The sequence below is a fragment of the Loxodonta africana genome, chromosome 3, assembly GCF_030014295.1.
Source record: "Loxodonta africana isolate mLoxAfr1 chromosome 3, mLoxAfr1.hap2, whole genome shotgun sequence".
Classification (NCBI taxonomy): domain Eukaryota; kingdom Metazoa; phylum Chordata; class Mammalia; order Proboscidea; family Elephantidae; genus Loxodonta; species Loxodonta africana.
Genome location: NC_087344.1, coordinates 56,754,768 through 56,770,341, shown reverse-complemented (window position 1 = coordinate 56,770,341; position 15,574 = coordinate 56,754,768). Strand labels below are relative to the sequence as shown.

The window sequence follows — 15,574 nt, the reverse complement described above, 5'->3', positions numbered from 1 at the left end:
AATACCAGGCCATTTCAGCTCAATTTTTAATACCTAGGATATCGATGTTTATGTGTCCTATTTCATTTTTGATGACTGCCACTTTTCCTAGATTCATACTTAATACATTCCACATTCTAATTATTCATGGATGTTTGCAGCCTTTTCTTCTCATTTTGAGTTGTGTCACATCAGCAAATGAAGATATTGAAAGCTTGACTTCATCCACATCATTAAGGTCAACTCTGCTTTGAGAAGGCAGGTCTTTCCCAGTTGTCTTTTGAGTGCCTTCCAACCTTTGGACCTCATCTTCTGGCGCTATATTAGACATTGTTCCACTGGTATTCATAATGTTTTCTCTGGCCAGTTTGTTTGGTAGTAGTCCACCAGGTTCTTCTTTCTAGACTATCTTAGTCTGGAAGCTCAGCTGAAATGTGTGCTATGGGTGACCCTGTTGGTATTTGAATACCAGTGTAATAGCTTCCAGCATCACAGCAACAGACAAGCGCCCACAATACGACAAAGTGACAGATGCATGGGGGATTCAGTCCATACACTGGGCAAATAATCTGAGAGGCTGGACTATATAAAGAAGACTGTGACCATCAGGATTGATGGAAGACTCATTAACAACCTGCAGTATGCAGATGACACAACCTTGCTTACTGAAAGTGAAGAGAACTTGAAGCACTTACCGATGAAGATCAAAACCACAGCCTTCAGTGTGGATTACACCTCAACATAATGAAAACAAAAATCCTCAAAACTAGTCCAGTAAGCAACATCATGATAAATGGAGAAAAGATTGAAGTTGTCAAGGGTTTTATTTAATTTGGATCCACAATCAACACACATGGAAGTGGCAGTCAAGAAATCACAACAACGTTATTGCACTGGGCAAATCTGCTGCAAAAGACCTCTTTAAGGTATTAGAAAGCAAAGATACCACACTTTGAGGACTAAGTTGCACCTGACCCAAGCCATGGTATTTTCAGTTGCCTCGTAATGCATGCAAAAGCTGGACAGTGAATAAGGATGGGTGAAGTAGAATTGATGCCTTTGAATTATTGGGTGGGCAAAGAATATTTAATACACCATGGACTTCTTGAAGAATAAACAAATCTGTCTTGGAAGAAATACTGTCAGAATGCTCCTTAGAAGCCAAGATAGTAGGGTTTGTGTTATGTACTTTGGACATCTTATCAGGAGGGACCAGTACCTGGAGAAGGACATCTTGCTTGGTAGAAGGCCAACAAAAAAGAGGTGGACCCTCAAGGAGATCGATTGATAAATGTGGCTGAAAAAATGGGCTTAAGTTTAGCAACGATTGTGAGCATGGCTCAGCATTGGGCCGTGTTTTGTTCTGTTGTACGTAGGATTACTACGAGTCTCCTAACAACAACGGTGACAGCTTACAAAAGAAAACAAGCCGAGTGTCCAGAGGTTGTGTTCAGTAAATACTAAAGCTATAAAATATATGATGCTGTATGTGGTATGGTTTAAAATTTACACCTCTGTGGAAGAAGAAAACTGCTGTAAACTTTGTTTTATTTTGTCATTGTTACATTTGGTTGAATTAATAAACTTAACTGGAAACCCTGGTGGTATAGTGGTTAAGTGCTACAGCTGCTAACCAAAAGGTCAGCAGTTTGAATCTATTAGGTGCTCCTTGGAAACTCTATGGGGTAGTTCTACTCTGTCCTGTAGGGTCGCTATGAGTTGGAATTGACTTGATGGCAGCGGGTTTGATTTTTTTTTTTTTTAGTAGTCTGCTTTATATTTTAATTTACTTCCTGTCTCTTTAGATGATTATTTGAATACTAGGAAAATCTGATAGTTTAGTGGCTTCTCAGGGCCCAGAAACTTAGGGAATGTGAAATTAATGCTTTCCTTGATGCCTCTGTCTGATTTTAAATATTAAATTTATTAAGTATTTGCTTATTTGTGCTGTACAGAAAACAAGGAAGATATTTATCCAGTCAACTTGTTAGATTGAAAAACTTGTAGGAATTTTTAATTTAGTATGTTCACTTTACTAGATGTCGTCACCCTTCAAAGTAGAAGAAATAGAGGAATAAAAATTGTGTTATTAGAATTGTTAGCTAGCACTGGTAAGATGAATTCGATAGAAAAACTACTACAGGCCTGTTTTTTATGGGATATCGTAGTGTTTGCTTTAAAAAATGTGCTGCCTCATATAGGTAGACTGCTAAAAACAAATTAAGTTTTATTGTAATTACACAGGGTTAATCTCTATGTTTTCTTCCTTTTTTACGTGCAAAATAGACATTCACAGAAGTTCAGAATACAAAAATGTACATTTTAGCAAATTATTACACAGTGTAAATCTTTATAAGCACCATGCAGGTTAAAGAAAACATTTCTAATACCCCAAAAGCCTACTTTGTGTCCCTCCCTGTTAGAACCTTATCCTTTCTCCCAAATATAATCGCTAACCTGACTTCTATGAAAATTACTTCCTTACCTTTAGCTTTTTAGTATATAAGCATGCATCTCTAAACAGTTTAGTTTACTCTTTTACCTTTGGGTAAATTAAATCTTATTCGCTGCCCCCTCTACTCCTTCATCAGAGCTGTTGAAGACAGCTGGAGAAAAACACTGTCATAGGCATGTTTGTCCTTTGCTCAAACTTTTTATTGTGGAAAATTTTAAACTCATAAAAATCTAGTCTGACTGTCTTGATCTTTTTACTGGATCATTTAGTTCATTTACAGTTAATGTAATTATTCAGATATCCTTTGATTTAAATTTGATGCTTTACTTTGTATAGTGTTAATATTTTTATTTTTCTTGGTTCCTTAAACTTAGAAAGTCTAGTTGTTTTATGACCCATGACTGACTGTTGGAAACCTATGTAGCTTTTCTGCTGTCTGAGCTGGCACTTTTTAATGTTGCCTTGTTTCTCTCTGTACCTGGTTATCTTTGACTGCATGCTGCTTATTCCACATGGATGAAAAGTTTTTGTGAGGGTTCCATTAGGGTGGAACTCCTTCTGGTGCTCCAATTAGATGTATGTTAGACATTCTCACTCTATGCCCCATGTCTCCTCTTTGTGCTTTGTCCTGCATTCTGCTTAATTTCTTCAGATCTACCTTCTACTTTATTGATTTCTCTGTTTAGTTTAGCTGCAGAGTTGATTCCAGTTCATAGTGACCCAATAGGACAGAGTAGAACTGCCCCATATGGTTTATAAGGAGTGGCTGGTAGATTCAAACTACTGACCTTTTTGGTTAGCAGCCCAGCGCTTATTCACTGCACCACCAGGGCTTCTAGTTTAACCTAATCTACTTTTAAGGAGCCCTCGTGGTACAGTGGTTAAAGTGCTCAGCTGCTAAGCGAAAGATTGACAGTTTGAACCCACCAGTGTATTTGAACTCGTAAGGTGCTCAGACTACCTCTCCAAGAGAGAAGTATGTGGCATTCTGCTTCAGTAAGGATTACAGCCTTGGAAACCCTATGGGGCAGTTCTGTTCTGTCTTACAAAAACAAGAAAAACCAAACCCCTTGCCGTCGAGTCGATTCCAACTCATAGTGACCCTATAGGAGGAAGTAGAACTGCCCCATAGAGTTTCTGAGGAGCGGCTGCTGGATTCACGCTACCCATCTTTTGGTTAGCTGACTAGCAGGCGGAGCTCTTAACCACTATGCTACCAGGGTTTCCCATTCTGTCCTATAGGGTCGCTAATAGAATCAACTTTATGGCAACAGGCTTTTTGGAATCTGCTTTTGAAACTATAATTTCTCTTTTTTTCGAGGTTAACGAAAACAAAAAAGCTTTATTTAGGGACAGTAAACAGACTGAAATGATTGTATGCTAATTTCAACATGCTTTTTGACATATGTCCAAGACTTGGGTTCCATTAAAATGTACGTTGTTCTTCAGACCTCTAACCTCAGACTGGAGCCCTTTCTGTGGAGTTTTAATTTTTAACTAATGTAAATGTTATTTCCAGAAGTTCTTTTTTAAAATCATAATTGCTTCATCATTTTTTAAATATCTTGTTCCTTAAGTCTGGTCTAATCCAATCATTTTTCTTTAAACGTACTTATTTATTTGCTATTTCTGGTACTGACATGACTCTTACTGGGCTGATTTTGGTTGTTGTGTCTGCTTGCTGTTTCTCAGTTATAGTGACTTGTGTGTTTTTGTGTTTTGTCATAATATATGTATTTTTATTTTGGACTGAACTCATATTTCTTGGAACTCTCACTTATCTCACGACTGCATTAAAACACCAAACTAAACTCTTGGCTTAGGATTCTTCTGACTTTGTAGGTAGTGTGAATTCATGGTAGAAATCTTCCCAAAGGCTAATTGCTTATAAACTTGCAAGGGAGATTTGTTTTTTTTCTTACCACCCAGTGTCAAAGTAATTTTAAGGGAAGTAATTTTTCCTTACTCTTTACTCTGGAGGGTAGGTTCATTTCTAGTTATCTGTTAGTACTGAAGAGCCCTAGTTTTGTAATGGGGATTCCCCATCTTTTATGAGCCTAAGGTTCTATCTCTGGTCTCTTGATGTGTGAAAAAACAAAAGTTCAAGTTGATAGGGTTTGCCTAATTCTCTTAACTGCCTAGCTTCCTGCTTTCATGTAGCATTTGACTTCCGAGAATTCTTATTTTCTTGTCAGCTAGTCAGTGTATTTTAAAAGTTAAAAATATTTATATCTTACCCGATATTTGTAATTATTTTCAGCTGAAGTGTGTTAGGAGGGTTTTGGTCCAGATACTAGTCTGCATTACTGCCTCCCTTACTAGAGTGTAAGCTACAAGAGTGCGAGGAATATGTTCTTTGAGTCAACTGCTGTGTCCCCTGAACCTAGGACAGTGCTCAGCATGTTTATTACTTGTTGAATGAGTGATTTCCTATACGCTGTGACTTTGCCTTTAGAATTTTAAGGAAATTATGGTGAAGAAATAGTCAAAGATGTGTGCAAAGATTTTTACATCAAAGATAGTAGTTGTGTATAATGGCCAAAAAAATGCTGAAGGTTAAAATGCCCAAGAATGTGGGAGTGCTCCAACATATTGTAGTACTGGTAATGTAGTCATTAAAAATAATTTTTAGAAGAATAACTTAACATTGAAAAATGTTAATGATGTTTGTTCAGAAAATCTGCAAGTTTTAATACTGATAGTGATTATGTCTGTGTTGATATTATTAATATTTTATTGCAGTGTTTTGTAACTTTTAATAATAAAACGTGTAGTAGAAGTGAGCTTTTCCAACACGTTTCCCCTCTAATTGATTGACGTCTAGAATCTTGAAGATTTTTTTTTTAAACTTGGTAATGATGTTATTTTGTCTTAAAACCTAGATGCTCACCCATTTTTCAAGATTTTGGTGTATAGGTAGAGCCTTTCTTGGATAAATTGCACACATAATACACAGGATGTGATTTGCAGGTTTTGTTTATTTAAAGTGGAATAGGAACTTAAGATACTTATGAAGAAGTCTGATTGCAGAATAATTCTAGATTTTTAATGTCTTCTGTCTTTTTCAATTGTCTTGTCCACGCCTGTTTTGAATGCAGCTTTTTTAATGAGTTGCCTCCACCTTTTTCTAAAATATTTATACTCTTTATAGAAACAATAGCTTTTTTAGTCTTAAACCCATATCATTGATTTATATAAGTTTTAAATTTTAATAACAAGTTGGAGGATATTTACAGCTGATTCTTAACAAGTATATGGCTCAGCTGGTTTATGTGAAAGGTGACAATACACTGAACAGTAGCCCCTAAGCAGCCCTGAGCAGTCAGAATGCCCTAGACACATTTCAGTCTGTTTTGGAGAGGGCATGGAGAACTAATACATTGAGTTGGTTAAGGTATTGTTTGCTACGTTATTTTTTAAGGACTAATTTTTTTATTTTTTAATGTTAGGTGATATATTTTGAATTCTGCCAGATGCATGAACAGTACTAATCATTACAGTTCAGGCTCAGCAGATAAGAAGAAATTCTTTTACCTGAAGTTTCTTTCACTTTCTTCCATTCCCCTTTTCTAGGTGGGGGCTATGTGTACGAACTCAGTGCGGTCCTCATACACAGAGGAGTGAGTGCTTACTCTGGCCACTACATCGCCCACGTGAAAGATCCACAGTCCGGCGAATGGTATAAGTTTAATGACGAAGACATAGAAAAGATGGAGGGAAAGAAATTGCAGCTAGGGATTGAGGAAGATCTAGGTAAAACCTTTAAGTTGTGAGTGCCTTTTTAAAATATAACTTTTTTTTTTAAACCAGAAATATTTGTGATAAATCATTATGGTCCGAGATTGTTACGGACTCTCAAGGACATTTGCGTTTCTCAAGCACGCATAACATCTCTGAGGGTTTCTTGTTAATGATGCCTGGTTAAAAATAAATAAATAAAAAGATTTTGCTCGAAGTAGGGGCAGGGGTTTGGGGACCATGATTTCAGGGGACATCTGAGTCAATTGGCATAATAAAATCTAATAAGAAAGCATTCTGCATCTCGCTTTGGAGAGTGGCATCTGGGGTCTTAAGCACTAGCAAGCGGCTATCTAAGATGCATCAATTGGTCTCAGCCCACCTGGAGCAAAGGAAAATGAAGAACACCAAAGACAAGGTAATTATGAGCCCAAGAGACAGAAAGGGCCACATAAACCAGAGACTATATCAGCCTGAGACCAGAAGAATTAGATGGTGCCTGGCTACAACCGATGACTACCCTGACAGGGAACACAACAGAGAGCCCCTGAGGGAGCAGGAGAGTATTGCAGACCCCAAATTCTCATAAAAAGATCAGACTTAATGGTCTGACTGAGACTAGAAGGACCCCGGAGGTCACGGTCCCCAGACCTTCTGTTAGCCCAAGACAAGAACCATTCCCAAAGCCAACTCTTCAGACAGGGATTGGACTGGACTATGGGATAGAAAATGATACTGGTGAAGAGTGAGCTTCTTGGATCAAGTGGACACATGAGACTATGTTGGCATCTCCTGCCTGGAGGGGAGATGAGAGGGCAGAGGGGGCCAGCTCACCAAATGGACACGAAAATAGAGAGTGTAGGGAAGGAATGTGCTCTCTCATTACGGGGAGAACAACTTAGGAGTATATAGCAAGGTGTATATAAATTTTTGTATCAAAGACTGACTTGATTTGTAAACTTTCACTTAAAGCACAATAAAAATTAAAAAAAAAAAAAAGGATTTTGCTTGAGACGGTTTAGTTTTCAGTTACCAAGTTAATTGGGGTAAGGGGAGGTAATTAAGCTAAAAATGATGAAGTGAATAATAGATTTAGCATAGTAGGATTCATAGTCTTTTCCCTGGGTCAAGAAATTTATTTTTGGGCAATAACGATAGCATTGAAACTTGCTTTGAGATTAATACCTGTTCCTCCCTGTTGAATATTCATTCCATCCCTGGAGTCAGGAGCAGTGCCTCTGTGGAGAGCTGTTTGCTGTTTTGTAACGATGGGATCTGCCATAGAAGATAATTCTAGAAATAGTATCTTGCTATGTAGTTCTCATCACCTCTGTTATCTTGGGCCTAAATATCGTTTTATTCCTCAAAGGAATGGATAAACCTTTCAGTTAAGAGCCGTCTTGGCTGAGCTTTTCACCACTCTTACCATATATGTCATTTTGGGGTGAGGTTGGGACTATGAGTCTAAATAGAAGAAGAGGAATGGGAGTAGGTGTATGTCTCCTACCACGGTTCTTAATGGATCAGATTCACTTTTCTAAGGTATATGGGTAATCTCTGTGGATATTCGTGTGGTAACCATTCTCATAGTTAAGAGAAATATTTCCTACTTTAAAATCATATTTACATGTTTATATACTTCCAGTAATCTTGCTATCACTAATATTCAAGTTCTTAACATTTGCTTGTATTTTTGGATTATTGGGGCATTCTTAACTAGGAGCCAAATTGAGATAGAGCTTTAAATTGTAAATAGTTATATTTTGGCTTTATTTGATTGTTCTTTATTGTGGCTTATTTGATCTATAGTAATTTTATTCAAAATTTTAGGATTAAAAACATTGTTAAGGCTGTCCTATTATTTGGGTAGTCTTAAATTTTAAAACAGCTGAGGAGAAAGAGGTTACATACCTATCAGTATTCCATTCCTTTAATATCTCATAGTTGCATACAACTTAACGTTGCAGCTTTCATCTGTTGTTTTCTGTTTACCAAAAAATAGAAAAGATTTGTTTGTTCAATTGCATTAGTCTTCCATTACTATATTCTATTGTGAACTGTGAATCACATTTATGCTCCATCTTTATACAGGGTAATGAAGATCTTAAGTCTTAATACTTACCAGTTTGAAATGGCTGACCCCCTCTTCTGTATAAATGTTCCTGATAATTTAATTCTCTGTGACAGGGGCCTTCAAACTTTTTTATGCATGTATTCACTATAAGAATATTGGACAATTTTGTATCCACTTGCACATTTTTAAATTGACATCCAACATTTTTATCATAAATTTAAGTAGCTGCAAATAATGAAATTTCTGACATAGTAGAAATATTGAAACTTAACCTGCAGCATCACTCTTTTAAAAGTATCCAAATAAAATTAAGTACTACAGGTGTTCGATACACACCATCACCCTTTTCAGAGGTACACAAGCAGCTCTTCTTTCACAGTAGGATATTTTCCTACTTCTTGTCTCTTCTGTACTAGTATTTTCATTGTACTCACCCTACAGAATTTTATTCTAATGGACTATATACCAAGTGGTTTTGGAACATAAAGCTCTGAACTGTGAAAAAAAGGTCTGAATTGAATGATTTAAAAAATTGTAAATACCCCTACACAATTGATCAAACCCAAACAAATGTGGTAAATTTTATTAAGCACAAAGTAAAATTTTTACTGTAAATTTGTCTTAATGAGATGGATGAGACTTTTTTGTCAGTTCATGTTGGTGAACTACTTGGTGCTAGGTTAAGTATCAGTTCTGTTCCTGTGTTTTATTTTGTAGTAGTTAAAGCACTGAGGAAACTTGCTTACATATAGATGTACACAAGAAAGAATGAGTTGTAGCAATGTCAATTTTTTCTTCTTAGTTATATGCTATCAAATATATAGTGACCTATAAAAACAAATTTTATTATATAATCGATCAGTTGTCAGTTATTTTTTTACTTTATTTTTTAATACAAAGAACCAAAACAACCTGACTTGCATTGGGTTTCTCAACCCTAGTGCAAATATTTCAAATTGTTGCTTTGTTTTCACACAGTGGGACAGCGTACCGTTTTAGTTTTTCAGAGAAGTAAGAGGTTTTGTCTTTCATTTGTAAAGTGAAAGTGAAGTGATTGTGAAAGGAGAGTTGGAAACCATTATGGAATCTCAGCTTCGTATCTATCAGTTTAGAAAGTACATAGTGAGCTGAGGATCTAGTTAGTGATTGACTTCATCTGAACTGTCCATGACCTTATACATCTTGGAAGGTTACCCTGGGATACTCAGATCCAATTGAAGATCACTGTCACATGGTATACTTGCAATCTGAAATGCTTAATAATTTTTCTACATCCTACTGAATTCATAGAGATTTAGTGGCTAATCTTTCTGCTCATTAGCATTCAATTCCATTTTTATGAATGTGCTATTGTATTTTTTGATCAATTATATTGTCTGAATTTATTTTTGTAATTTAAGACTAACATTAAAATCAACTCATAGTTCTTTGTTCAAGGTTTGTCCTCATGAAAAAATTCTTTTCATCTTTTTAAGAGCTTGCTAAATTTGTATGGCCTTTCAATGTTTTATATTCATGTTAAAATATCTTGGATGTGTTTTTAGAAATTGTTTTCTTTGGCACCCTCCTCCCCATCCCCTGGGAAAGAATGAACAAACAGTAGGCATTCTCGTTGAATCATCTTTTGATTTTTCTACCTCAGCAGAACCTTCTAAGTCCCAGACACGTAAACCCAAGTGTGGCAAAGGAACTCATTGCTCTCGAAATGCATACATGTTGGTTTATAGACTGCAAACACAAGAAAAACCAAACACAACTGTGCAAGTACCAGGTAAGCAGTGTTTCAGGATTATATCAGGCAGGTGTTTTAGAATATGATCAGCAATGAGGAACAGATTGCTTTTGTCGATAATAAGTTGATTCATGTAGTAAACATTGGTAAAAGTAGATATTAATCACAAATTTGCCTTAAATTGTTGAGTTTTTTTAAAATAAAGTAGCTTTTGACTAGAACTATTCTACCACTGTCCCCCTCCATAGAAAAGTAAAAGCAATTAAAAAAAAAAAAAAACCCAGCAGTAATCAAGACACTTCCTTTAAGAGCAGTTTGATTTTATGTTGTTTAGTTTATGGAATACTTGTGAGTTTTAGCCACTTATTTATAAATTACTCTTGATGGGGAAGGGAAAAACAAAAAACACCGGTAGTCGCTACTGGCCTGAAGATAGTCTTTAGGTGTCCTTTCACCTAAATCTGTCTGTGCTCTCTGGCATCAGTTTTGAAGTGGCATGCCTGAACCATTTGATGTTTCTGGGTGGTTAATGTCATGTAGAACCAGGTTGGGTGAATCACTAGTATTTTTATAGTGGCTGGCTTCAGTTTTGCTTCTGCCTTCCGGTCAATAGAGATCTCTAGCAGAAGAGGAGGCCACAGCAGAAGTTGCTACCAAAGTCTTGGCCAATGTTGCATATAATTTAGAGATCAGCATGGTTCTGTGTCTTTCAGAACCAGGATAAAGTTGCTTTTTTGTCTTTTCTGTTTTGAATAGCTTTTCTTCAAGAGCTGGTGGATCGGGATAATTCCAAATTTGAGGAGTGGTGTATTGAAATGGCTGAGATGCGGAAGCAAAGTGTGGATAAAGGAAAAGCAAAACACGAAGAGGTTAAGGAGCTGTACCAAAGGTTACCTGCTGGAGCTGGTCTGTAAGATATTCTGGGACAGCGCTGTTGCCATTAAGTGCCTTGTTTTTTTTATGTTCACAACTGTATATGAACAGACTTTTTTCTACCCTTTCTCATAACCAACTAAAGTCTGCTTAAGCACTGTGAGATTACTATGTAAACTAGCAATAACTTGATTTGTTGCATTTCATGTAGTGTTTATTATTATGTACTTTTAAAAGTAGGAAGCAGTTATTAATAAATTGCATGGTTTAGGTCAGTACTCTGCATACACATCTCTTGTAGATATTTATGTTTTGTGAGATACTAACTTGCTCTAAGGAAAAATCAGGTTGGATTACAGTGGAAGCAAATTGCCTATTCTCCTTCCTTGTGCCCTGTCAGGCATTCTTTCAACATGAGTACTATTTTTGTTAGATTGACTTGAAGTTTAATACCAGATATTTTTCTAGAGTAGAAAAGCTTTTTGCTGATTCCTAACTTCCTAAGAATTATCCCTTATAATCCAGTTTGTCTCTTTACTGTATATATTTATTCGGGTTAACTTAGTACCTCGGAAACGAAACCTCTTTAGGGCTGGTAATCCATTTGTAAAAATCCCTTTCGTCTATTTGAATTTCCCAAATCCAACTCCTACTTAAAGAAGAGAGGCAGTTTAGCCTAACTTAAAAAAAATAAATAAGCATAATTGTACTGTGGTTTTGTCTTTTTGATATCTTAATTTTTCATTACTGATGTAACTTTAAACAAAAGAATAATACGAAATGAGAGCTTTTAGTTCTTCCGAAGCTGAATCCTAATTTGATTTTGACCCTTCGTTGTTCCTGTTATTCTAACTCTGTCCCATAGTTTGGGATTGTCCAGAAGAATTAGACCTTAATTTGTTGGAAATGATTTGAAAATGACTGATGATTCAAATCTCTAAATTGTTAGACCTTTGTTCAAAGGAGTTGAGACCTAGAAATTTGTTTTCTGACCTTTACCCACAGTTTCTTATAAACTGGACAAGAGAAAGGGATGTACTGGCTCTAAAATGAAATGCTCTTCTGACCTACTCTTCAAAACTACGTGGTCCAAAGATGTTATATATTGAGTTAACACTGCTTCTCTTGGCTATTTTCACTCAGTCTATAAAAACCTGTGCTTATGTTCTTAAGAATATGTCTGCATATGTTATCTATACTTTTACCAATTATGAGCTTGACAGTTTTTTCCATTTGCGGTAAACTTACTTAGTCGATGTTGTCCTAAAATGTTGTAAAATCCCCACATTAATGACCATGGTTTTGTGCTGCCAATTGAAGTCTTTTGTTACGCATTTTCTAAATCTTATCTTGGTTTATGAACATATTTAAAGGAGGCTCATTTATCCTAAAATCTAATCCTTACTGGGAACGTGAACTGTTTTGGCCCTTTTTATTTACATGGAAATACGCTTAAATTTTCCCTAGGCAAAGCATTTCAAATGTTTTTGATGCAAGGATTGTTCTAGGCTTGATAACTTCCCAAAAGAAAATTTCTTGTATTCAAAATTCAGGCTTTTTTTTTTTTTTTTTTTTTTAATTGGGCTTTATTTTTTTTTAATGGGCTTTAAGTGAAAGTTTATAATTCACGTGAGTTTCTTATACAAAAACTTGTATACACATTGTTAGGTGACCCTATTTGCTCTCTGTGATGTGACAGCACATTCCTCCTTTCCACCTTGTATTTCCAGTGTCCATTCAACCAGCTCCCAGGCATTTTTTAAAACTACAAATTAACTTTGAGCCAGAATGTACATTTCCCTTTGGTAAATACTTAAACAGCTTCTGTCCCTGTTTATCAAATGCTGAAGGCAGTGTTCAGGTAGTTTACTCAGTCACCAATGATAGGGAATGTCTTTGTGAGCTTGTAAGGAGTCTTTCTCGAAAGCAGAAACAGCTGTTTGAATGCTGTAGTGTAAAACCTGCCACAAGGAGAATCTGCCGTAACTACAATACGTGTGCTAGACCCCTACTCTCAGGGAAATTCTTGACAGAGATTGATGCAGCTCTTCCTAGTGATAGAGGTTGAAATTGGAAAGACTAGTCACTCTTCCTTCCATAGATCCTCAACACCCTAAAATGAAGTCTGGAAAACTGGTAGAGTTAATAAGTACGCTATTAAGTCAGAATTATGGGCTCAGTCTCTGTTCTCCTCCTTCTTCTTACTGTAGAATGATACATGATTTTTCTAATCTTCATATCTTACATTGAATTCGTATTGGAATATTCAAAACCAGAACAGTAAGCTCCACTTGGATGTTTTCTGTGCAACTCTAGTACAGGACTAAACATTTTTATCTTGAATTAACTGCCTCTGAGTCACATTATTGTATAGCTCAGGGTTATATTAAAAAATATATATATATATATATATAAAAATATATATAGTCACCCTGAATTCCAGCAGACACCCCCTAGCCTGGAGTGCTTTGTACACTTAGTTTTCCTAGATTCCTTTCCTTGTAAGCGTCATAATTCTTATAGGTTATTCTTTCAGTTAGCAATAGCAGTTGTTGTCTTCTATTTACCCTCCCCAGCTGCCAGGGAAACTAGAACACCTAGTGAATTATTCTTGGATGTTGCTCTATACCACAGTTCTGTTTTCCCTCCTTTGATAGCCTTCTAATTACTAAAAATTTTATCTGTGTGACTGTACTTGGGAGAGAATTAGAGATGCTTTGTGTTCTTAAGATACACAGCGTACTCTATCCTTGGCAGATTAAACTGGATAAATGACAAAAAGAATTGGGAGGTGTTTTGAATGTAATTTACCATGCCATTATATATTGTAAGATGCCACAGTCATGTTATCTATACTACATCTTAAGGTCTCCCCTTTTATATATTGTGTGAATGTGTAATTAACTTTTCTATATCTCTTTTCTTCCAAAAAGCTCAAAATGCTTCATATATCTTATCTTTTACACTCAGCAACATCCCTGTGAGGTAGGTAGAAGGCAGGTATTATTACCTTCATTTTACAAATAAAAGACCTGAAGCATAGAGAGTTTAAGTGACTTGCTCAAGTTCAGTTTCTTGGTGGCAGAACGTGGATGAGACCTTGGTCTCAACTTGTAGTCCTATGCTCTTCCTCTATAGCCATGTTAGAGCTGACTAGTCAGAAGGCTCCCTGCTGATGTACAGTTTTAGTGCAAATAAAGGGTCCAAAGTTCCAAATTTTCTATTTGTAAAAATTGAAATGTTTTACACTAAAACGGGAGTTTTCTAGACCTGTACATCTTAGGAAATTGGTCAAAATGGGCTTTGTGTTGAAGTGTCTGTCCCTCAGATCTCATCAGAAGTAGTACATACTATAAACATATAAATTCAACCTCTGTATGTTTTCTTCTATGTTTTATGCTGGGACTCACTGGAGATCTTTGTAAGTAATCAAAGCTGTCCCTTTATCTTTAATTTTGGCTTTTAGGGAACTCCGGGATTCCCTTTCCCCAAATTAAAATTCGTTTTAAGCTGTTCGGTTTTGTCTTTTAATTTTTACAACTTCAAAATTGATAATTCAGTTCTCCTGGAACTTGTTTAAAATAGCTTACTTTTTTTTTTTTTTTAAATAAATAATAATGAGTAGATCATGATATAGATTTGGGTGAGGGAATTAAATACCTTTTCTTAATCAACGTTAGTATCATCTTGGATGAAGAAAAGTTTAGTGGTTGAATGGGCTTACGAAGTGTGATTATAGTTGATGAGGTTAATTTCTAGCTTAAAATGAGAAGCCAGACTGAGTTCTCATTTTCAGATGTATATCACATACTTATGAAAATAATATTTATGAAATAAGTGTAGTAGTGGATGAGGTTGTATGATCTGTGAGCCAATGTGGAGCATGGTTATAGTTAGCAAACATGGGTATCCTGATCAAAGCTCTGCTGTGCTATCAAGCAAGACACTTCTCTCTGTGAATGCCTCTTTTGTAGAATGTGGTTAATAATACCAGCCAATCTCATAGGGCACTGTGCAGACTTGTCTTTATCATGTACAGCTCCTTGAACTCAGAAGAGTAGTAGTTAAGTGGAGCTTTGTGTTATAGTCATCACACATGTTCCAGCACAATCATTCTCCTGAATCTGCTAACATTGCTCAGAGTTTACATCATCTTTTGAGGAAAATGAGTGTATCACTTAGTCAGAAAGCTGTAAAAATACATAGGCTTTTTCCATTGCTTTCTTCCTCAGAGCCCTATGAGTTTGTCTCTCTTGAGTGGTTGCAGAAGTGGTTGGATGAATCGACACCTACCAAGCCTATCGATAATCATGCTTGCCTATGTTCCCATGACAAGCTTCATCCAGATAAAATATCAATTATGAAGAGAATATCTGAATATGCAGCTGACATTTTCTACAGTAGATATGGAGGCGGTCCAAGACTAACTGGTAACTCGAGGATGTCTTCTTCCCTGGTTAAAAAAGAGTAATGCGTTAAGTCCTCATCATATGGTCTTTAATGAGTAGTGGTTCATGATGATTTGACCCAAACTGTCCTAGACCAAATGTTCCTTAAGCTTTGCAGTTAAATAGATGAGCAGTTAAGCAACATTATACAAAAGATGACCAAACTAGAAGAGAAACTGATACTACTCATTAAGGTTTTCTCCTCTCTCAGAAAAGCAGACAGTGCTTGAAAAAGCACTTGGTAGTATTTTGTTACTGTATACAATTATTCTTCA

The 15,574-nt window shown here is 36.1% G+C and overlaps 1 protein-coding gene across 6 annotated transcripts in view; it reads left to right on the top strand.

Annotated features, from left to right (window-relative positions):
• USP48 (ubiquitin specific peptidase 48) overlaps positions 1 to 15,574 on the top strand; it is a 111,079-nt gene that overhangs the window by 46,623 nt on the left and 48,882 nt on the right. For 2 of the 6 annotated variants that reach the window (XM_003413418.4, XM_010593026.3), the window contains exons 9-12: positions 6,008 to 6,187; positions 9,889 to 10,017; positions 10,735 to 10,884; positions 15,084 to 15,281. In XM_003413418.4, coding sequence (XP_003413466.1) covers positions 6,008 to 6,187; positions 9,889 to 10,017; positions 10,735 to 10,884; positions 15,084 to 15,281 — 657 coding nt within the window. The remainder of the gene's footprint in view (positions 1 to 6,007; positions 6,188 to 9,888; positions 10,018 to 10,734; positions 10,885 to 15,083; positions 15,282 to 15,574) is intronic. The other 4 variants (XM_010593024.3, XM_023551941.2, XM_064281430.1 and 1 more) reach the window with 4 other exon arrangements.